At 41.8% G+C, this 25,117-nt stretch overlaps 1 protein-coding gene across 2 annotated transcripts in view; it reads right to left on the bottom strand.

Annotated features, from left to right (window-relative positions):
* The window catches only part of ROR1 (receptor tyrosine kinase like orphan receptor 1), a 386,540-nt gene that overhangs the window by 121,460 nt on the left and 239,963 nt on the right, over positions 1-25,117 (bottom strand). For both annotated transcript variants that reach the window (XM_054720853.1, XM_028142355.2), the window contains 2 exons: positions 12,756-13,043; positions 12,066-12,096 (listed from right to left, as the gene is read on the bottom strand). In XM_054720853.1, the coding sequence (XP_054576828.1) occupies positions 12,066-12,096; positions 12,756-13,043 (319 nt within the window). The remainder of the gene's footprint in view (positions 1-12,065; positions 12,097-12,755; positions 13,044-25,117) is intronic.

Below are 25,117 nucleotides of genomic sequence, written 5' to 3'. Positions count from 1 at the left end.
GGGCTGGAGCTGAATGAGCAAGGCAGGAGCAGGACAAGGAGAGGCCACCGAGGTAGGCAGAGAGCCTTAGAGGAAAGCCAGGGCAAGGAGTTGGGAATCTATTCCAAACAGGAAGTCCTAGGGAGTAAGGGGGCCTAATAGGGCAGATGATATTTTTATTTTTTTAATTACAGTTGGCATTCAATATTATTTTGTATTAGTTTTAGAAGTACAGCATAATGGTTAGACAATCATACACTTCACAAAGTGTTCCCACTGCTATTTCCAATTCCCAGCTGGCCATACATAGTTATTACAGTATTATTGACTATATTTCCTATGCTGTACTTTACATCCTCATGACTATTTTGTAACTACCAATTTATATTTCTCAATCACTTCACCTTTTTCACCCAGTCCCCCAACTCCTCTCCCCTCTGGCAATCATCAGTCTGTCCTCTGTATCTATGAGTCTGCTTCAATTTGTTTGTTCATTTATTTTGTTCTTTAGAGTCTACATATAAGTGGAATTATATGGTATTTGTCTTCCTCTGAATGACTTATTTCACTTAGCATAATACCCTCTAGATCCATCCAGGCTGTCACAAATGATAAGATTCATTCTTTCTTATGGCCAAGTAATATTCCATTATCCATATATATGAATCAAGACTTTTTAATCCACTTGTCTATTGATGGGCACTTGGGTTGTTTCCACATCATGGCTGTTGTAAATAATGTTGTCTTATGAACCCAGTGATTCTACTTCTGGGCATATATCCAAAGAAACCCCAAAACACTAATTTGAAAGAACATATGCAGAAGATATTTTCAAAAGTTCATTCTGATTTCTGTAATGAGAAGTAGTCTGTAGGAGGTTAAGGTGGAAGAAGAAAAATCAGGACTAAGGCTGCTACAAAATTTCAAACAAGGTATGAAATTAAAGGTTTAGAGGATAGTGGTAGGGGAGATGGAGACGAGTGGGTGGCTGACAGTACCTGCTGATGCCCTGGATGGCCCGTGTTTTTTTCTGCCCCCACATATTGAGTAAGCAGTTTGAGGGCGAAGCTTATTATTTGTAGTTTTCATAGAGCTTGACCGAGAGCCTGGCATTTTGTAGGTGATGGACAAAAATTTGTTGAATGAATCAATGATTAGTGTCTGTTGATTGGATCTCTGTGCTCCAGAAAGCTCCAGACAAATCCTGGGAGAAGGCCTCCAGCAAACATGAGTGATATAATATTGGTGTTCTCCAGGCCTCACTAGGGTCAAAGTAATCAACTTAATGATCCCAAAAGATTAAAACTGAAGAAATCAGATAGGAACTGGATCCAATTAAAGCCATTTAACTTTTATGAGCCTCTCTGACAATGGGCATCAAAATACCTTCCCTGGATTACTGTTTTGGAGAAGAAAGGTGAGGACCCCTGTGGAGGTGGGACAGAGTAGTGACCACCAAAAATCTATTGCTACATATAAGAACACAGGCCAAGAAATTGTGAAAAACCAACATTTTCAGAATTCTGGAAATTAGTCAAAGGCTTACAACACTCGGAGGAACATTTAAAAGGAGAGGGAGGCTGAAATTTGGTAAGAACAGAGTTCTGTGGGACTTTATCTTGCCCTATTTCTATCTCCCTTTCCCAAATTCTGTAGGAACCCTAAATATCAGCAGCTTCCCCTCCACAGCTGCTGTGAAAACCAGCAGTCTAGCAGTCACTGGAGGAGGCAGAGGGGGTTGGAGCGCTTCAAGAGCCACCTTTCCAATAATTGGCACAATGTGACCTGGCTAGCAGCAATCTGGGACAGCACCTTTCCCAGGACTTACCTTCATTTGACTGAACTCAGCTTCTCTGTGGGAAATGCCCTAGTCCCAGGCCATTTGTTTAAAAAAAAAAAAAATCCTAGCCTGAGGTAGAAATACCATTGGAGAAAACAATAACCTCGCCGAAAAGCTCCAAAGCTTAAAGGAAGGATCTAAGCAATGAGACATTCATAGGGACTTTGAAAAATTTCAGCATATTCATGGGGATATAGAAGAACATGCTCCTGTGAGGGGCTGTGTGCATGCCCAGGAAAGATCTGAGAGAACCCTAACCCCTCACCTCTAGCGAACTTTGAGGCACTGCTCAAGCAGGAAACATAAGCCAAGGTAGAGTTACAAATTATTGTCATGCTGAAAGGGTGCCCCAAAGCACACATGGGACCCCAAGACAAAGTACAAGACTTACTGGTTCAAGGAAATCTCTGTCCAATTGTTCACTGATCACTAGACTAACTGAGCAGAGACTTCAGTAGCTGTACTCAACAGGGAATACGGGCTGTAGTCAATTAGTTCAGGAAAGTCGCTAAACAAACGGCAACACCACAGCACACAGCAACATCAGAGAGGAGGTGATCTAATTTCAAGAGTTGCCACATCACATTATTTACAGGTCCACTTTTCAATAAAAGGTAGCTCTTTGAAAAAAAATCAATAAAATTCACAAACGTTTAACTAAACTATTTAGTCTAAACAAGAAAAACAAAACAAAACACAACACCACAAAGAAAATACAAGTTACTAAAATCAGAAATAAAAGAAGAGACAGTGCTACTTATATTACAGAAATTAAAAGGATGATAAGGGAAACTATGAACAACTCTATGCCAACAATTTAGATAATCTAAATGAATTGGACAAATTCCTAGAAAGATACAAACTACAAAAACTTTCTCAGAAGAACTGAAAAATTTAAATAGACCTAAAACAAGTAAAGAAGTCGAATTAGTAATTTTGAAACTTCCCACAAGGAGAAGTTCAGGCCCAAATGACTTTATTGGTAAATTATATCAAATATTTAAAAGATAATTAACACAATCCTTCACAAACTCTTCCCCCAAAAATAGAGTACTTATAACTCATTGGAAGAGGCCAGTATTACCTTGATATCAGAGCTACACAAAAACATCATAAGGAAAGAAAACTACAGGTCAAATATATTTTATAAATAGATGCAAAAATCCTCAACAAAATACTAGCAAACTGAATCCAGCAACATATAAAAAGAAACTATACACCATGCCCAAATAGAAATTATTCCAGGAATGCGAGCTTGGCTTGACATCAAAAATCAATCAACGTAATACACAACATTAATATAATCATAATAATCAATATAAAACAATCACAATAATCTCAATGGACACAGAAAAAGCATTAGACAAAATCAAACACTCTTTTATAATAAAATAACTCTCAACAAAATAGGAACAGAAGGGAACTTTCTCAACTTGATAAAGGGTATCTATGAAAAACCTAAAGCTAGCATAATGAAAGCTTTCCCCTTAACATTAAGAAAAAAGACAGGATGTCAGCTTTCATTACTTCTATTTAACATTGTACTGGAGGTTCTGCCACAGTAATTAGGCAGAAAAAAATAAAGGCACCAATATGGAAAAGAGAGAAGTAAAATAATACCTACTTGCAAATGTCATGATCTTGTATATAGAAAATCCTACGGAACACACACACGCATACACACAAACACACACTATTTGAATTAATAAATGAGTTCAGCAAGAGTGCAGGATATAAGATCAATATACTATACAAAAATCAGTTGTATTAGTTGTATCTCTACAGACTATCAATACATAATTTGAAAATGTAATTAAGAAAATAATTCCATTTACAATTGCATGAGAAACAAAATAAGAATAAATTTAACATAAAAAGGCAAAACATATAAATCTATACAACAACCTTGAAAGAAATGAAATAAATGGAAAGGCACCCCATTTCATGGACTAAAAGATTTAATGTTGTTTAGATAAAAATACTCCCCAATTGATCTACAAGTTTAGCAATTCCTATCAAAATCCCAGCTGGCCACTTGGCAAAATTTAACAAGCTGACCCCCAAATTCATAGGGAAATGCAAGGGGACCAGAATAGCAAAAAAAAAAAAAAAATCTTGAGAAAGAACAATGTTGGAGGATATTATGATCAGTTTCATGTGCTGACTTGGCAAGATATAGTCCACAGTTATTCAGTCAAACTCTAGTCTGTGAAGGTACTTTGTAGATATGATTAATATCTACAATCACCTGATTAATTGTAGGAGGGTAACCTGCATAAAAGAATGAGCCTGATCCCATTAATCGAAAGGCCTTAAGTGCAGAAAACTACAAAAACTTTTCCTTGAGAAGATGAAATTCTACCTGTGGAATGCAGCATGAGATCTGGCCAGGAGTGTCTAGCCTGCCCCTCCTGACACTCTGCCCTATGGATTGCCAACTTGGCTAGCTAGCCCACACAATCACATAAGCCAATTTCTTGCAATAAATCTCTTTATATCTGTGTGTGTGTATATATATATATACATTTACTGGTCCTGTTTTTTCCAGTGGAACACTAACTGATACAGAGGACTCACATTTTCTCATTTCAAAACTTACTACAAACCTACTATAATCAAGACTATGAGGAACTGTACACTTGAAACCTATATAATCTCATTAACCATTGTCACCCCAATAAATTTAATTAATAAAAAAAGAATGTAACAACAACAAAGACTATAAGAAACTGGCATAAAGATAGACACATATATAGATCAATGGAATAAAACTGAGAGTCCAGAAATAAACACATACATTTTTGGTCAATTGGTTTTTAGCAGGTTGTCAAGACAATTCAAATGTGTACAGAATAGTCTTTTCCACCAATGATGTTGGGATGACTGGATTTCCATTTGCAAAAGAATGAATCCGGATTCCTACCTCATACCATATACAAAAAGTAACTCAAAATGGACCAAAAATCTAAATATAAAAGCTAAAACTAAAGCTCTTTCATTACATTAGATTTTATTTTACAAAAATTTCCAGTATCAGAGAAAAATGATTCACTGTTTATTATTATAGAAAATCATAATTAATTAGAAACATGCAAGTAAATGTGAGTATCTGTTTCTTTTTGTTAATCCTCACCTGAGGATATTTTTTCCATTGATTTTCAGAGAAAGTCGAAGGGAGGACGGAAGGGAGAGGAGAGGAGAGAGAGAGAGAGAGAGAGAGAGAGAGAGAGAGAGAGAGAACATCGATGTGAGAGAGACACATTAATTAGTTTCCTCTTTCATGTGCCCCAACCAAGGCTGGAGATCAAACCTGCAACCCAGGTATGTGCCCTTGACCAGAAATCAAAACTGTGATGCCTTGGCATGCAGACCAATGTTCTAATCACTGAGCCACTGGTCAGCGCTAAATGTGAGTATCTAGATTTTGGAAACTTCTGAGAATTCCCAGGAATTCTAATTTATTGATCCTGGGTTACAAAGATTAATACCTATCAGGAATTTGGAAACATTACTTTCTCACATTCCTTAAGTCATCCTCAAATGTCATCTTACCATGTTCTATATGTACTTATCTCTGCTATAAAACTAAAACTCCTAGAAGAGATTAGAGTAAATCTTTGTGACCTTGGATTAGGCAATGTTTTCTCAAAAGCACAAACAATCAAATAAAAAAAATAAATTGGACTTCATCAACATTAAAAGCTTTTCTGTTTCAAAGACCACTGTCAAGATAAAGAAAAGAGAGCAAGAATGAGAGAAAATATTTGTAAATCGTGTATTGGGTAAGGATACAGCATCCAAAATATATAAAGAATTCAAGAATAAAAGGACAAATAACCCAATCAATAAAAATGGGCAAGGAATTTGAACAAACATTTCTCCAACAATATATAAATGACCAACAAGTACATAAAAAGATGCTCAATATCATTCATCATTAAGAAAATGCACATTAAAACCACAATAAAATACAACTTTACAACCACTAGGATGGTTATAATAATAAAAAATAATAAAAGGAAAATATGTGTCAGAGAAGAGGTGAAGAAATTAGAATCCACATTCAGAAGAAGAAGAAGAACAACAACAACAGCAACAACTCCTCTTGCCCGGAACCCACATACAAAAAGTACACAAAAAATCATAATAATAAATGGCCAACAAGCCTCACGACCAAAACGACCAGACGACCAGTCACCATGAGGTGCATGGAGCACCTCTCAGGCCCTCCCCCACAGCCCACAGGCTCCTATCGCAGCAAGGATGGCAGCAGGTGGAAGGGTGGGGCTGTGAGCAGGTGGGCGTAGCAAGGCAGCAGGCAAGCAGACAGGGCACCGTGAGGCTGGCCCAGCTGCAAGCTGTGGCGGGCAGGTGGGTGGGGCTGCGAGTGAGACGGTGGGCAGGGCATGCACAGGTGGGCAGGGCCATGTGATATCGCGCTCTGGGTCTCTAGTCCTAGCTAATAAAAAAGTAATATGCAAATTGATCATCACTCCAACACACAAGATGGCTGCCCCCATGTGGTCAAAGATGGCTGCCCTCATGTGGACACAAGATGGCCGCCACAAGATGTCTAGCAGGGGAGGGCAGTTGGGAGGGACCAGGCCTGCAAGGGAGGGCAGTTGTGGGTGACCAGGCCTGCAGGGGAGGGCAGTTAGGGGTGACCAGGCCTGCAGGGTAAGGCAGTTAGGGGTGACCAGGCCTGCAGGGGAAGGCAGTTAGGGGCAATCAGGCTGTCAGGGAAGCAGTTAGGCATCAATCAGGCTGGTAGGGAAGTGGTTAGGGGGTAATCAGGCTGGCAGGCAGAAGCGATTAGGGGCAATCAGGAAGGCAGGCAGGTGAACAGTTGGGAGCCAGCAGTCCTGGATTGTGAGAGGGATATCCAACTGCCTGTTTAGGCCCGATCCTACCGGGATTGGGCCTAAAAGGGCAGTCGGACATCCCTCGAGGGGTCCCAGATTGGAGAGGGTGAAGGCTGGGCTGAGGGACACACACCCCCTGTGCACGAATTTCATGCACCGGGCCTCTAGTAATTTAATAAGAGTAAAGAGCACACAAGGGATTCTCTGCCCCTGGGACCTGGCACTCCGCCACTCAGTGCTGGCACAGTATACTCCAAACCTTTAACATCCGCTCCTGCAACTAACACTGTTCTGGCCCCAGGAGTCACATCTCTACACCTCTTGCCCTATGTCCATGTATCAGAAGGCAACTGCGAAGGTTTGTGTGTTGTGCCACTGCCAGTGGAGGAGACAGAGAATGCTCAGAGCACAGGAAGGGTAGCAGTGGCAAAAGCACTTCAATAAGAGAACAGATAATTAAATCAACTTGTCAATTTTTTTTCCAGTTTGAATGCAATAGGTTCTTACACAACCAACTATCATTCCCAATATTTCCAAGCATCCATTTTCCTGCTTTTCTTTTTTTTAAGTATATTTTTTATTGATTTCAGAGAGGAAGGGGGAGGGAGAGAGAAATAGAAACATCAATGATGAGAGAGAATCACTGATTGGCTGCCTCCTTATGTCCCATGCTGGGGATTGAGACCTCAACCTGGGCATGTGCCCTGACCAGGAATCGAACTGGGATCTCCTGGTTCATAGGTTGACGCTCAATCACTGAGGCATGCCAGCTGGGCTTCCCACTTTTCTTTACATTCAGCCAGTGCTTCTGAAAGTTCTTATAAATTAGAGTAATGTTTGCAAGAGTTTTACATGGATGAAAAAAATTTTGCAATATTAAGTGTTATGGGTAGAATTATCCCGCCTCCCCCCCCCCCCACCAAATCCGTATGTTGAAGTCCTAATACCCAGTATCTCAGGATATGACCTTACTTGGAAATAGGGTCCTTATAGAGGTAATCAAGTTAAAATGAGGTTATTGGGATGGGTCCTAATACAATAAGACTGGTGTTTTCATAAAAAGAGGAAACTCGGAGACGCACAAACAGGGAAAAGGCTATGTGAATATCAAGAAACTGCCGTGATACTTCTACAAGCCAAGAATGCTGGCTGGTGTGGCTCAGTTGGTTGAGCATCATCCTGTACAAGGAAGGGTTGTGGTTCAATTCCCGGTCAGGGAACATACCCAGGTTGTAGGTTCGATCCCTGGTCAGGGCACATGCGAAGGCAATGATCGATGTTTCTCTGTCACATCGTTGTTTCTCTCCCGCCCCCACCCACCCCCCCCCCCGCCCCCGCCACTGCCTCTCTTTCTCAAACCAATAAATACATTTTTAAAAATGTTTCTTTATTGATTTCAGAAGGAAGAGAGAGAGAGATAGAAACATCAATGAGGAGAGAGAATCACCAATTGGCTGCCTCCTGCACGCCCCCTACCGGGGATCGAGCTGCAACCCGGGCATGTGCCCTTGACCAGAATCGAACCCGGGACCTTTCAGTCTGCAGGCCGACACTCTATCCACTGAGCCAAACCGGCTAGGGCTAACCAATAAATATATTTAAAAAAAAGAATGGTGGCAAATCACCAGAAGAGTCTTCCTCGTAACCCTCAGAGGGCACCAACCGTGTCAACATTTTGATCTCCCACTTCAAGCCTCCAGATCATGAGATAATAAATTTGTTTAAGCCATTCAGTTGTAATTTATTATGGCTGCCCTGGAAAACTAATACATTAAACAATTCACACTACTCTTAAATTTGTACATATAAAGGATAATGTGCAAAACATGATACTGATTTTATGATGAAACCATACTTTGTAATATATTCTACAATAATGATTATCATAGACCCCATTACTCTATTTAAGTATGAGATACAAAGGTCTTAGTTCATTTGCTAAAATTCTTAGCAAATTTAAGTACTGCTTTAGGAATTTCATTGAGAATTATAACCGCTACTGGATCAAGAAAGCATAGTTTCTCCAAATTATAATTAGTTTTAAAAAGTAAGAATTACGGTGACTCAAGAAAGTTTGTCTAATCTGGCATTGTTGTCCAAAAAATACACACTATGTAAAAATATTGTGTAAAACAACATAGGTAGTCATTTTGCTGAAATGAAGGCCATAAAAAATTTTTAATGGAACTCATATATAACAATCTATAAATTATATATAATATCTCTGGCCCATTAACAGAACACCAAGACATGCATAATAATGATTAAAGTCGTCTTTTGATAGTTCCTGGCTTTCAGTCAGATAAAAACCATAACTCTGCATGTATTTTTTATTCTGTCATTATGAAGGTATATTTGTCAGCGTGGGAGGATAGAACATATTTCATCTAACAGTTTGCCAAGCGTGATTTATAACTTTTAAATATTTAGACGTGTGGTATGTGGGCCTCCTCTTGTACTCATGCCCCAGGCCCTGTATTGTTCGAGGTGGGCCAGGACGCAGCAACGACAGAAGAAAATAAAGCCTGAAGCTATGAACAGAAGCCAAACTACTAACATCTCAAACTTGCTCCTACTACAAACTAGAATGCCATTCTAGAAGCTTCATGTGAACACCTAACACAGTCCCTACAGGGAGTGACCAGGACCTCACATGCTTTGCCTTCCTGGGCCATAGACCTGAGGGACAAGTCCTTCCCAGTTGGCGGTGGTGTAGCCAGCCCTGTTGCCTCCAATGGCACTTAGCTCTCACCACGTCTCATTCACCTAAATTTCACTCATCCAGCGTTAGGGTTGTGCCATGGACTTGCATTTGATCTCCTTATAGTAACTCTGCTGTGCCACCTTTGAGTAAACAGAGCAAGTTTATAAATGCACTTCACTCCTCTCTTGGAAAAAGGACTGTGCAGCTTGACAAAGGCTTTCGGAGCAATCCTAAATGTTGTGATATTCCCCATGGCTGTCATTTTGTGATGTTCTACCTGTCCCATTGTCGTGAGGTCTGGCTGCTTGTTGGGGACTATGAGGACAGGAAAAGGAACTAGCATTTTATTTTGGAGTTAATCTTAGGAAGAGAGAAACTCTTAGAGACAGGGTTAAGTAGTGGCAGCTGAGGAAAAAAAGTAGGATACGTCATCGATTTCTAAGGAAAAGAGAAAAAAAGGATATAAAAATGCCAACTGGCGATGCCCCAATGAGAATGAAGATTGAACTGCCAATCAATTTCCCATGTCAATTGCATCTTACTGTAAGCTCGGTCCAAGCAAAAACGGCAGCTATACATTTCATGCTCCCACTGACTAACATGATGGAAAAATGGACAGCTAATATAGAACAGCCTGACATCAAAGGATACTTTTAGCTACAGGCAAGCATCTTTAAGAACTTCAATACCCTCTCCGTAGACATCAGCTCACAAAAGTAGTACATAGTAGTCAGCCCCCCCTTATCTGCGATTTTGCTTTCTATGGTGTCAGTTACCTGCGGTCAACCTCGGTCCAAAAATATTAAATAGAAAATTCCAGAAATTAACAATTCATAAGTTTTAAATTGCACGCCATTCCTCACCTCTCTGTCCTGCCCAGGACGTGAATCATCCTTTGTTCAGTGTATCCATGTTGTATATGCTACCTGCCTGTCAGTCACTTCGTAGCTGTCTCGGTAATCAGACTGGCTATCCTGGTATCACAGTGCCGGTGAACAAGTAACCCTTATTTTACTTAATAATGGCCCCAAAGTGCAAGAGTGGTGATGCTGGCAATTTGGAAATGCCAAAGAGAAGCCGTAAAGAGGATGCATGTTTAGGGGAAAAAACATCATATACAGGGTTCAGTACTATCTGTGGTTTCAGACATCTGGTGGGGGGTCTTGGAATGTACCTCCCAGAGATAAGGGGGAGCTTCTGTACTATCTTTGAGTAAAATTAAAGAACATGTGAGATAGACTGGGTTCATCAGGAAGGTGGCAGCAAAGTAAAACTTCCAAAAGAAAGGAACTTTCTGATGCAAATACAGCAGGCAGAAAGTCAACACAGCCCAGCGCTTAGTAACACAGGCAGATTAGTGAAAACCACATTAATCAACCTGGGATACAGATTATCAACCACATTTGAAACACAGATTAACAGGAACAAATAAGGTACCCAGGTGGGAAGCATTTTTACAGCAAGTAACAAAAGTTGTAATCTTTGTTTAAATAAGACTTCAAACGGATTCCACATATCAATCATGAGATCATTAAAAAAAAAAAAAAAGATTAACTTCAAGAAATGCAATGCAGAGTGACCAAACTTCTGACCTATTTTAGATCAATCAAGGTTTTCTACCTGGGCAAGTAGAATGCAATTAGCACTTGGGTGATTTTAAAGATTTCTTTTACAGTTGCCTTTAACCAGCTGATGAAATAGCGGAACAGTGTGGCTGATGGCCAATGTTTATTTTTACCCATTACCTATTTTTATTAAAAATGGGATTGTGGGCCACTGGGCCCCCAGGCACACACAAATATATTAAAATATCCCACATTGTAATTAGTGGCACAGAAGGGATTAGAGCAAATAAAGTGGCTGTTTGCCACGGGTATAGTCTAGGTCAGACGTTTTGATGCTCTCATGGCAGAACCTGTTGAGTTTTATTTCAGAAGTCTAAAAATATAAAAAAAATATTTTCTTGCAAAGCAAGAGCTTTAATAAATGAGTCCCCTCCCCCAAATAAAAATACACATTAAAAAATACCCTCAGTGGACACTTGTGGAGCAAAAGAAGAGAATCCCTTGGCAAGAAAAATGGACAAATGCATCAACAATAGTGTCAGTGAAAGAAATTGGATCTTTGGACTCCATTAGCAAGGGACTCAGAATAAATCAAACTTCATGTAACTCTCTACCCAAGCACAGGGCATTCTTCCCCTATGTGAGTAAGAACTTCGGCCTTTGAGTTCTTTAAAGGGAATAAAAAATAAAGTGATCACCTAATTGTTGACCTGTTAAATGCCCAAAGTACATGCTTACAGAAACCTAGAATAGGCCCTTTTACGCTAAAGGCCAGAGTATGAGATTCTTAAGACAGCACTGTATCACTTGTTGGCTTCATTTTACAAAACCCATCGTTGTAAATAATGTTAGATTAATTTCCAAATAGTAAATGTAAGTAGATTTTTGCTTTGATCATTCAGAATCAACCCCACCACGCCTGAGAGTACTGCCAATGCTAGTCTCCTGTGAATCTTCATATCAGAGAAAAAGCAAAATGGAATGAGGGCAGGGCCAAACGGAATGAAATCTGGAAACACTGTGTCTTGGCCCAAGCAGCGGATAACACTGCCTTTGCCCTAGAAATCTCTGGAGAAACACTTAGACATAAGGAGGGAGGAGATAAAAGTACTTACGAGGATCCCGGACTTGCGGTGGGAGGGGGGCCTGAAGAAATGAAAGAAAAACAAAGGCAACTGTCAGGCTGGGTTATTGGCCGGTGAGCACGGGTACAGTCAAACCATTGCAGATTCAAGTTCTCAAACCTCCTGAAGTGATATTTATTTTTCTGGGATTTCTTATTTTGCTCCAGTTGCGCTCCCTCCCCCCAGCCACCTCTACAAAATAGCATACCAGCGAGAACTTGTCTATGCCCCACAGTTGAGGGCAAATGCTAAGACAAGTGCTGAAAAATGAGTCCGGGGAGTAGGCGTCCTCGCAGGACGCAGGGAGTTTCCAGTGAGGCTGAGTGCTTGCACCCCGACACTGATTGCAACCGCAGGGCCCTTTGATGGCCCCTGGACAGAAAAGAGCATGCGTGCTGCAAAACCTGTCCAACTTCTCTCTCACCGGCCCAGAGGAGGGGCTGTGGGCTCAGCCCGATCTGGGTTCTACTCCTGCTCTGTGGGTCACTTAGCTGGGCAACTCTGAGCGCGGTAGGTGACTACTGGGCCTTCAGGGCTTGTTTGTAAAACGGGTGCAATGGTGCCAGCGTCAGGGTGGCTGGGCACACCGGACATTCTCAGTACGTGCTCCGCCCCCACCTCCGTGGGCACCCCCATGGAGGCTGGAGGCCAAAAGGCCCTCCCAGGTAGGAGGCTGCTTACCAAACTTGACAAACAAGACTCCGGTGGTAGAAACCACCTTCTTGCCGTTGGTCGCCACGCACTGGAAGTAGCCCGTGTCGGTGGTGTCCAGGTTTCGAATCCGCAGCCGAGAGCCGTAGTTGGTCGCCCGAAAGGAGATCCTGCGGGGCTCCTGGACCACAGGCGCGTCGTTTTTGAACCAGCGGATGGTGGGGGGCGGATTCCCAGAGACTTTGCAGTGCAGCTCCGCCGTCTGCCCCAGGGACGTGGTGATGTTATTCATGGGTTCATCGAGGGTCAGGTAAGAATCTGTGGGCACAGGGCGAAGGAGGCAGGTGAGAGGCGCAGACAGCGGGAGAGCACCTCCAGGTACCCCAAATCCACAGCACCACAGAGAGACTGAACAGGAGCGGTATGGCGGAGACAGACGAGGCAGGAAAGCATCCATTTACCGAGACCCCATGACCATTAACAATCACCCCATAGGGCCCGCTGCTTGGAAGGGAATGTGTTCCTAACCATGGTATAAACCCCGAAGTTTTCAAATGACAGTACAGTACCCAAGGAGAAACGTACTTTCCAGGCAAGACAAAACGAGCTTTTGTGTTGAGAGCATTAAGGAACAAAACAAAACTCATGATTCTTGTTACAAGCTCAAACAATACAGTGAAAAAGAAAAAGGAGTAGAATTCACCTAATATATCCTCACCCCAAAGTAACACCAGTCTTAACATTGTGGCAAAGATCCTTCCAGCTTGTCCACTTTTGATAAGAAAGAAAGCATGAAAAACTGGAAAAACAGAAGCAACATTATCTATAGTAAATCGCTTAATGTGGATAGGTTCTGCAACTTTAAGGGAAACAACGTATAACTAAACGAATTTTACCCTAGGCTAATTGAACTAAACAAGAGTTAAGTTCCCAAGGCATCTTATCAATATATAAATGAAACAATGTTGAATGAAATGAAGTTATTAGAGGACCTGCGTATATTCACATGGAACAAGATCAGGAAGATGTCAGAAATCTTCCACCAGTGATGATATAAAGGTTGTGAAAGCCAGGCTGCTGGCAGGCAGTGACCGAGGAATGAATATTTCCATAATGTTACTTATATCAACGATAACACATTGCAATATATAAAATACTATGCATTTAATTTTTAGTTGAGAAATAATTGCCCTTCTAGGAAATATACAGAGATTAGTTATACAGCACTGATAAATGCATAGTCTCATGTAACCAATGTCCCTATCAAAACGTAGAACAGCCCTGGCTGGTGTGGCTCAGTTGGTTGAGCATCATCTATTGGACTGAGAGGTCACCGGTTCGATTCCGGGTCAGGGCACATGCCTGGTAGGAGGAGTGCAGGAGGAAGCCAAATCAATGTTTCTTGTTGATGTTTCTACCTCTCCCTCTTCCTTTCTCTCTCTCTAAAATCAATAAAAACATATTTGGGAATGATAGAGAACATCCTCAACATCCCAGAAAGTACCCCAAGATCCTTTGTAGCTAATCCCTGCTCCCACCCACTCTCCTGCTCCCATTCCAGGCAACCACAGCTCTGATTTCCTATCATCAAAGACTAATTTTGCCTGTTCTAAAATTTCAAGTAAATGGAATCATAACATATGTACATTTTGCATTGGATTCTTTTGAGTTTTACTACATTAAACGTTTTAGTAATAAAATAAATTTTATTTAAGCGTTTTCTTTAATAATATAACATTTTAAACATCATACTGATATTAATTGTGGAATCCAGTTGCTGAGAAAATAACTTATTTTTTAAAAATTAAGTTTAATTTTTAAAAATTGGTCTGTTTTTCATGTATATGGAGTTTCCTGTTATTTCGTTTTCCTGACTACCCATCCTAGGGTAGGTTCATACCGTACCTCCCATTGTTCTGTCCTTTCTTGACCCCTAAACTGGGATGGCTTTTTAAGTGGCTGTCTGCTCTGTAGGACGATATGCCCATAAGGGCAGGCATCTAGAATGTTTTGGTCATGACTGCAGGCTCAATCCCCAGTAGGGGGCATGCAGGAGGCAGCCAATCAATATTCTGCTCTCACATCAATGTTTCTCTCTCCCTCTACCTTCCTCTCTCTCTAAAAATCAATAAAAATATTTTAAAGCAACTCCCAGAAAATAATATAAGGGAAAACCTAGATAATTTTGAGTATGTTGACTTTTTAGATATGACACCAAAGACATGACCCATGAAAGAAATAATTGATAAGCTAAACTTCATTAAAGACTTCTGCTCTTAAAAAGGCAAAGCCAAGAGAAAGAGAAGACAAGCCACAGGCTGGGAGAAGATAGTTGTAAAAGACACATCTGATAAAGGAGTGTTATCTAAAATATACAAAGAACTCTTAAAGCTCAATAATTGGCAAATAAACAATCTGATTTACAAAAAATAAGAACTTGACACCTCACAAAAGAAGTTATAAAAATGGCAAATAAGCCCAGAAAAGATGCTCCACATCATATGTCATCAGGGAAATGCAAATTAAGACAACAATGAGATACCACCGGACACCTATTAGAATGGCCAAAATCCAGAACACTGACAACACCAAATGCTGACCAAGACATGGAGCAACAGAAACTCACTCTTTACTGGTGGGAATGCAAAATGGCACAGCCACTTTGGAAGACCATTTAGTAGTTTCTTCCAAAACGGAACATACTCTTACCATTTGATCAGAAATATTTCTCCTTGGTATTTACCCAAAGGAGTTGAAAACTATGTTCACACAAAACCCTACACATAGATGTTTGTAGCTTTATTCATTTAACTGCCAAAACATGCATGCAACCAAGATGTCCTTCAGTAGGTGAAAGGACAAACTATAGTACATCCAGACAATAGAATATTATTCAGCACTGAAAGGCAATGAGCTATTAAGCCATGAAAAAAACATGAAGGAAACTTAAATGCATATCACTAAATGAAAGAAGCCAATCTATAAGGCTACATATTGTATAATTTCAACTATATGACATTCTGTTAAAGGCAAAATGATGAGGACAGTAAAAAGATCAGTGGTTTCCAGGGGGTGGAGGTGGAGGGGAGGGGTGGGATGGATAGTTGGAGCACAGAGGATTTTTTTAGGGCAGTGAAAATATTCTGTCTGGTACTATAATAGTGGGCACATATCATTATACACATATCATTCTACACAACACCAAGAGTGAGCAGTACTGGGAACTATGGTATTTGGGTGACAATGATGTGTCAATGTAGGTTCATCAGTTTCAACAGATGTACCGTTCTGGTAGGAGATGTTGATAATGGGGGAGGCTATGCATGTGTGGGGACAGGGAGTATACAGGAAATCTCTTCATCTTCCTTTCAATTTTGCTCTGAAACTAAAAGTATTAGAAATGTCTATTTTTTTAAAAATCATTTTAACTGCAGCATCCATGTTTTTGGACAGAAATTCTCAAACTTTTTAGTTTCAGGATGCCAATATACTCTTTAAAATACTGAATACTTCAAAGAGATAAGCTTAAAATATTTCTTTACTAATTTATTGAAAAGTTAAAAGTAAGCTCATTACTTGTTAACATAAATATATTTTAATGAAAAATACAATTGTAAGAAGAGTGGCATTGTTTTATATTGTTGTAAATTTATTATTGGGCTTAAAAGCAGACAGTTGGAGTCTCTTCTTTCTGCATTCAGTCTGTTGAGATATGACATTTTGGGTGAAGTGTATGAAAGAAATATGGCCTCTCGCAGTTGGAAAAGAGGAGAGGTCTTTGAATAGCCTTTTCAGATAATTTAGGATATCCTTTTTGTGATACTACGACAAAATTCGACAAGTGGTAGCTTCTTAAAGGTTAGTTGCAATGTGAAATCTGAAGCCATAGCAAAGTACTTTTGTAATCTGTTACACTTAAGTGAATTGGCATATTCTGCTCTTTAAAGATCTTTTACCCACCTATGATTTTGAAACACTATGCATTACCCATTTAGAAAACATTGGCTCAATGAGTTATGTAGATCTTCCAAATATGGACACACGTGATCATGCAATATAGAAAAACTGTATTCAATAGAATCACCACCAAGCTCTTCAGTAAAGATTGGCAAGCTGTCAAGCTCATGGTGGTTGGCAATTAACATAATTTCATGTTTACTTAATATGACAGGTTCATTTTGTTCATTTTCATTTTCAAGAATATTCAAGAATAATATCAGTCATTCAAGTAAAAAAATGAGCAGTTCAGCTCACAACTCAAATGCTTTTCTTTGTGACAACTATAGTACTTCTGCAGTGAGTGGGAGTGCTTATGTACACCTCCCATTTCAACATGGGGAATATTAAAAACATGTACCGAAGGGTCAAGATGTAATCATGTTAGTAATTTTTACTACTTCATTAAAGACCATCTTAAGTACAGTTAGCTTTAAAAAAATGAAGTGCATGATGGTGGAGAGTACGACTTCTAGCATAATTTGTTAGTTCGTTACCACTATCTTGATTTGTGCTAAGACACCAGCACTTTTATCTACCACTAGTAGCTCTGCACACAAATCTGTGCACCAGTAGCTCTCTGCGGGGCCTGGCCACTCCACACCCGCTGCCCAGAGGCTCTCCACGATGCAAGCATTCTGCACCCTGGCCTGGCCAGTGGCCCATCCGTTGCTGGGTGGGGAACACTTGCCTTGTGGCTGCGGCAACGAAGCAAGCATTCCACCAGGTCGCTCATGCTGCCCACTCTCAGGGGCTGTTCCCCTGGGACTAGGGGACTCTGGTAGGGCTGAAAGGACTGGGCGCTGCCATCTTGTGGCTATGGGCGCCACCATCTTTGGGATGGAGTGATGGTTAATTTGCATATTAATGTTTTATTATATAGGATTGCTTTTGCACAATCGGGATGGGTGAACTATGGTTCAGAGGACCTATCCCAGACCTATCCCACTAGGAGAAGACAAAGCCAGGATTTGGACTCCAAGCTCAGTGCTCTTTCCATCACACTCACAGCTGCCCTTTTGTTGTGTATGTAATAGGTTCAATTTCAAATCCACTTGTTTGTGACTTAAGTGGAGTTGTTTTAATTCAAGTTGTTTATAACAAAGAAAAAAAAGTTGCTTTGATAGAAGAATGAAGTAAGTGGTATCAGTATGTCAGCATCCCACATTGCTTTGATATAAGAATGAAGTCATGCCAGGATGTCATCATTCTACATCTGTTGTCCTTGATAAGCAGTCAGCAGCAGAGCTGTGGAGGGGCCCCTGGGGGAGCATGGGAAGGACATGTGGAGAAGCAACAAGGGCAAGGGGACATTTAGACTATAAATACTGAGAGCTTGTGAGGGCTACTGGAGAGTTTGGGTTTGGGTAAAACCTAAAAACGCTCAGTAGACCCTTGGGAATTCGCTCCTGTCTTGGCAAGGCACTGCATGCAGACAGTGGTGATGAACCCTGCAGAGGCCTGGAGAAAGAGATCAGCAGCCTCCCAACACAGGCATCTTTGTTCCCTAGCAATGTGCTCTGGGAACAGGGGACTTTTACTTTTGTGCTGGCAGCCAGAAGTCAGCTCTTTGATTGGTTGCCTACTCTCCCCAGTGCCACCTCCTATAAAAAGGTGCACCTCATATTAAACTTGGACTTTATTCCTTCACCTCCCCTTGCCTGGAACAATAGTATAATTAATCTGTCATTCATTTGGAATATGTTATTTCTTTACTAGAGGACCAGTGCACAAAATCTGTGCACTCGGAGGGTGAGGGGGATCCCTCAGCCTGGCCTGTGTCCTCTTGCAGTCCAGGAGCCCTCAGGGGAGTGGGCCTAAGCTGGCAGTCGGACATCCTTAGCACTCCACGAAGGCAGGAGAGGCTCCCGCCACTGCTGCTGCGCTCTCCAGCCTTGAGCCCGGCTTCTGGTTGAGTGGTGCTCCCCTTGTGGGAATGCACTGACCACCAGGGGGCAGCTCCTGCATCGAGCGTCTGCCCCCTGGTGGTCAGTGTGCATCGTAGCGACCAGTTGTTCCGCTGTTGGGCCGAAACCAGCTCTCCGACACCCCCCAAGGGGTCCTGGATTGCGAGAGGGCACAGGCCAGGCTGAGGGACCCCACCAGTGCATGATCGGGTATGGGGAGGGACATGGGAGGTTGGCCAACTGGGGAGAGACTATGGGAAGGCTCCAGGGCATGTCCGGCCCATCTCGCTCAGTTCTGATCGCCTGGACCCCAGCAGCAAGCTAACCTACCAGTCGGGGCATCTGCCCCCTGGTGGTCAGTGCACGTCATAGTGACTGTTCGACTGTCTGCCCCCTGGTGGTCAGTGCACGTCATAGCGAGCAGTTGCGTGGCCTTAGCATATCATAAGCATATTACGCTTTGTTTGGTTGAATGGCTGACGGGACAACTGGATACTTAGCATATTAGGCTTTCATTATATAGGATTTTGCTCATTAAGAGATATTATCCTATATGCTACTGGCTTGTAAAATTATTATAATCCCCACAGCAAACCTGTGCTAAATTGCAAGCAAAGACAGCCAACTGTGTCTGAGCATAACTTTTGCTGCCTCCCACAAAACAAAAACAAAACACCTTCTCGGCTCCTCTCGGTCCTAGTCTAGTGTGAGGCTCTCAGAACAAAATGGTTTAGTCCTAACACCATAAGCCAGAGAGAGGATTGTATGGCCTGTTTTCTATTTCTGAATAAGCAGCTTGGGATTTGGGAGTAATCCTAAGTGATTGTGGTAGATCTGGGCAAACATTTGAAACTTAATAAAAAGAGACTTGATATTTTTATACTAGTAATGTAGGAAAATGAAATGACAGTATTCTTTCACTGCTACCATCTTTTCCATTACCTACAGAAAGTGATGATTATGGCTAACATTTTTTGAGCATTTATGAGGTACCAGATACCATTCTAAGTACCTTGTACGCATTAATTTATTTAATCTTGAAAACAATCCTATGAGGTAGATACTATCATTACCCTCACTTTCAAGATAAGGAAAGGAGATAGAGAGAGATTAAGTGATTGCCCCAAGTTATGTACCTAGGAAGTGGCAGAGCCAGGACCCAGACCTAGACCTGGAGACACAAAAGACCGCACTGTTAGCCAATGCACCGCTTCCCTACAAACCCAGACTGTCTCTCATTGTCCACCACCACCTCTAACTAGGACTACAGAATAGCCTTGCTCTTTTTATGAGTCCTTCCAGCACGTGACAATACCTGCTGGTGCTGAGAACAACTAAATCACTACTAGTCACATATGACGTAACTGGAAGTCATCGAGAATGAGCTTTTTAAATACAGCCCAGGCAACGTTCAGACTGACGCTTAATCAACCTAAAAAGTGAACTGTGAGAAAAAAGAATTTTATGTGCTCTCTGGGAATTGAGACTCTATTTCCTCTTTTTTTCCTTTTTGTATTTCCCTCAGCACTCCATGTGTTATTGGGAACTTCATAGGCATTTAATAAATGCTGGTTGATTAAGTAAATGGAAGGCTCAAGTGTATTTTGGGCAAATGAGCTTCGGCGACACCCCATTTATTACTTACTCGTTTGACAAGACGTCACATCCACAAATCCCTCCCAACATTTATTACTTAATTTTCAAAGTGCCCTCCCACTCTCCTCAGGGAGAGAGGCGGGGCCAAGAGTTATATTCCCGTTTTGACAGGTGAGAGAAACTGAGATATAAAGAGTTTAACAGTCCTTTGCCATGGCAACCCAGCCAGTCAGCCGGGGAGCCAGTTACAATTAGGCTCAGGGCCTGGGTCTCAGTATCAAAGAGGAGCATGCCAAAATCCTCGTCTCCTACAGGACCGATCCTTTTCAGAGGAGGGAGGAGGTTCCCGACATGAAATAAAATGCTTAGCTAAACATAAAGGAAGGCTGCCAAACACAGTTAGGTCATCACATTTGACTTTGAGAGAACATTCTGTTCACGCTATCAACCTGCATTCACTTTCAGCACACTTCACCATAAATACTTCTGACTCACTATCTCGGGAAATATTTTTTATCTTAATAAACTCAATGCAAAATGTAATCTAAATCGGCTTGTGCATTCTTGAGTCTGAGCCACAAGCTGCATTTAATAAAAATCAGTGGAAATAGCAGGGGACTTCTGAATAACCACAGTTTGTTATCTGACGTGGGGCTGCTGGGAAGTTCCGAACACACGGAGAGCAGGTCAGTAAGCTGAAAGTATGGAGAGGGCCTAAGGCCACTGGGTGACCCCACTTGCTGGACCTTAGTTCCCACTGGCACTATTCATGTTAATGGAGGCAGCATGATCATTAAGAACATAGTTCTGGAATTGGACAGCTTGGCTTCATATCTGAGTACCATCTCTCACTTGCTGTTATTTAATATCTCCAAGTCTCAGTTTCCTCAACTGCAAAATCTATATATATAAAACTCTAATATGCAAATAGACTGAACGGCAGAAAAACTGAACAACTGAACAACTGGTCACTATGACATGCACTGACCACCAGGGGGCGGGCATGGGCCATGGCGGGTGTCCGCCGTGGTGGGATGGTAGAGCAGGTGAGCGGGGGCGCCAGACCAAGGCAGGGCACTAGTCACTGTCATCCGGGCGAGCCTCTGGTGGTTACTGAAAATTCTTTGCTCCATGTGCCTTGGTCCTGCCCAGCGCTTGCACCTGCTGCCAGTGCCCGGCACCGGTCTGATCGCTTGACGCTGTAGGCGGTTGCGAGCAGCGGCTGCGGGCCCCGATCACCCCTGAGGGCTTCTCCACCCCTCCCCCTCCCCCCCTCCCCCCCCACCCCCGCTCCTGAGGGGCAATCGTGGCGGCAGCTGCCGCTTGCACCTGCTGATGGCGTCAGCCCCAATTGCTCCACACCATCAGTGGGTGCAAGCAGGGCCAGCCTGTCAGTGTGTGGGAGCAGCTGGGAGTGGGTTTGCAGGCAGAGAGGGGACTGGGGGCTGTGGTGGGAGGGGTTGGGCAGGGGCGTGATGATGGGCCGAGACCCGCCCCTGTGCCCACCACAGCCTCATGGCCCATATGAGGTGCATGAATTCATGCACTGGGCCTCTAGTGAGTTAATAATTATAAGTACCCAGTAGTGATGTTGTGAAGGTTAAATAAGATAGCTCATCCCTGGAACCTCAATGCATTCACTACAGGGAGTTATCATAAGATCAACCATCCCTGAACATCACTATCATCTGGGGAATAAACAAAACAAAACACTGATACCTGGGATCCTAATTTAATTGATCCTGGGTGCAGTTCAGGATAAGCATTTTTTTTAGACGGTCCTCAAATGATTCTCCTGTGCAGTCAACAAGAGAACTCTTGGCTAAAGTCATAGCTACGGTTTCCTGACCACCGATTCTTGCCTGGCTTCCTGTTGAGCCCAGCTTTTATTGCTAAAAAGTATCTAGGAGGATTTTCCACTACAATCCCCAAGTCTGAGTTGTTAATCATGTTGCCTAAGGTCATATTAGCGATAAAGAGTGAACCACTTCTCCAACTCAAACTTCTGCCTTGAACTCCCCAGTTTCAAACCTATGTCCTCAATCAGATAGAGAGATGGCTTGATGAAAGTAAACATTTCCTGGCTGGACAAAGCTGCCACGGGCATCCCATAAACATCAAAAGAAAAGAAGTGCTGTGCTGGACTGGGCTGGGTGCTGGCCTAACACTCACGTTTTCTTGAGAGCTCAAGTCCTAATGTGCCAAGCTGAGCTCTGGATGGTGACCTCTGAGTAACAAGAGTGGGTTTAAAGGGTGTCCACAGGACCAAAGACATCAAACAGTCAATAATGTAGCTCCTTTTTGGGGAGGAAGCGCACATACATCAGAAAGGGTTCGGCAAATGTGCACTTAGAGCAAACCCCCCTATAAATCTGGATTAATGGGTAAAGACAACTGCCTTTGTAAGTCTTTCCTTAGGAAGCACAGTAAGTACACATAGCAACACAAAGGAGTTTAAGAAAACTTCCCTACCTAGAGACTTGTTTTAATGAATAGGTCATTTTAATAAGTAGGCCAATTGTATGTAAATGGACTCTTAAAAGCTCAGGGAAATTAGTTTTTCCTTCTAAGTAGTTAAGATCTACAGAGTGACTGACCTTCAACATTTAGATTGCTTTGAGTCCCCGCTATAATTAATAAAACTAGGAGAGGGGAACAAATGTGTTGAACACTGACTCCATCAGTCAATTACATATATTACTGTATTTTAACCTTTCTTGAAACCCCCAGTCCAGCACAGGACTTCTTTTCTTTTGATGTTTATGGGATGCCCAGGCTTATAGAGGTTTTAGCATAGCTAGGCTCATCGTGGCTGGGATTGGAACCCAGTTCTATCCAATACCCATCCCAACTTGTCCCTTCTCAATCTACTATTTTATACCCTGCTGTCATTAAGAACTTCTTCCATGATCAACTCACCTGCAACTATCCAGATGATCTTTACCAGCCCTTGTTTTGACTCCAAGAGCAGGTTATCTAATTGGATCACTGGCAACTGCCAACAAGGTTATTCAGGAACCTTTTTTCTAGTTATAAACTTTTGTGATTTATTCCAGTATCCAACTTATTAATATTTTTTCAACTGTTTTTATTATTTGGTATCATTTTGTTACTTCACGTTTATCATGTGTGCATGTGTCATTTAAATGTAGTAATAATAAGAATACAGTAGTCCCCTCTGATCCGTGGTTTTGCTTTCCATAGTTTCAGTTACTCGTGGTCAACTGTGGTCTGAAAAAATTAAATGGAAAATTACAGAAACAAACAACTCACAAATTTTAAATTGTGCACCACTCTGAATAGTGTGATGAAATCTCATGCCATTCTGCTCAGTCCCACCCAGGACGGGAATCATTTCTTGGTATAGTGTATCCATGCTGTATGCGCTAACCACCCCCGGCAGTCACTTAGTCACCCTCTTGGTTATCAGTATTGTTGCAATATTGCTGCACTATTGCAGTGCTTGTGCTCAAGTAACCCTTACTTTACTTAATAATGGCCCAAGGCACAAGAGTAGTGGTGCTGGCAATTCAAATATGTTAAAAAGTAACCTTAAAGTGTTTCCTTTAAGTGAAAAGGTATGTAGGTTCAGGAAAAAACATAATATATATACAGTGAGTGGCCACATTATTATGATCTCTGAACGCATAATAATCTGGCCACTCAATATATATATTAGAGGCTCAGTGCATGAATTCATGCATGGATGGGGTCCAGCCAGCCTGGCCAGGAGGAGGGGACATGGGCGGTTGGCCAGCCTGCCTGCTGGTCGAACTCCTGGTCAAGGGGACAATTTGCATATTAGCCTTTTATTATATAGGATATACACTGAGTGGCTAGATTATTATGCATTCAGAGATCACTCAGTGTATAGTCCAGTACTATCGGCAGTTTCCAGCATCCACATATTGGAACATACCCTCCATGTTTAAGAGGGAATTACATATTTAGAAATATGAGCAGAAATATGTTCAGGATAATAACTTGATTTTGACATAATACAATTCTTGAAAATAAAATTCAAAAGGACACAGATTGGCATGAAAATTGGTCCCCGCATCTTAGAGAAATATTTCCAAACTTATTTCTAAACTCCCTTGATCTTCATCCATCCTAACTTTATAATTTTTTTTTTTCACAAAGCCACCATTTTCGGCTGAATACTAATCTGATAAGTAAATCCATAAGTAAATTCTTGATAGAGGGTATAGCTATCTTTGAATGAGTCACTTCCCAACCCTGGAAAATCAAACCAAATAAGACCAGAAAAAGCACAAGCTAGTACTTTGCTTCACTATAACTCCGTAAGGTTCTAACTTAAAAACAACAAAAAAAGCGACGCTTTTGACTCTTGGGCTGAGGCCCTGCATGCCACACTGCAACCTGAAAACTGCATTCTCCCCCTTTATGGTTGAGTTATAAGCCTTTGTAAAATGCTGACAGACCTTAACTATAGCGGGACAGGATGAGTGGGTTTGCATAATGAACTTTTAAATGACTGGAGATAATATCTAGAAGGCCAAGCCTGAGATACATTTCTGGTTTGGGCTGTGGGCCAATGCAAACAGAACACATCATAAGTCATCGCTGTGATTTCAATACTGTGGATAGCAGACGCCTCAGCATCAGCATGATGCGTGATGCTCACTAGGGAAGCTTGTGGATGCTTCTGCCTCATGCAAAGGTAACAGTTGTGCTTTCAGGCCTGCTGGGGAGCCCGGTGCGAGGAAGAACCAAGCTACACTCTGGGCCTTCAAAGAAGTCACTGTGTATTTTCACTATCCTGGCCTGACTCCGTGAGGAAGCGGCTTTTGTCCAGTCATAATAAATTCTCGAGTGTTTGATGCTCTAAATGGAGCCCAGTGGCTTTCAAAAGACAAGTTTGCCATTCTG

This window comes from Eptesicus fuscus, chromosome 9 (genome assembly GCF_027574615.1).
Source record: "Eptesicus fuscus isolate TK198812 chromosome 9, DD_ASM_mEF_20220401, whole genome shotgun sequence".
NCBI classification, from domain to species: Eukaryota; Metazoa; Chordata; class Mammalia; order Chiroptera; family Vespertilionidae; genus Eptesicus; species Eptesicus fuscus.
Note: the sequence above shows the minus strand (reverse complement) of the source record. Positions and strands in the feature narration are given on the sequence as shown.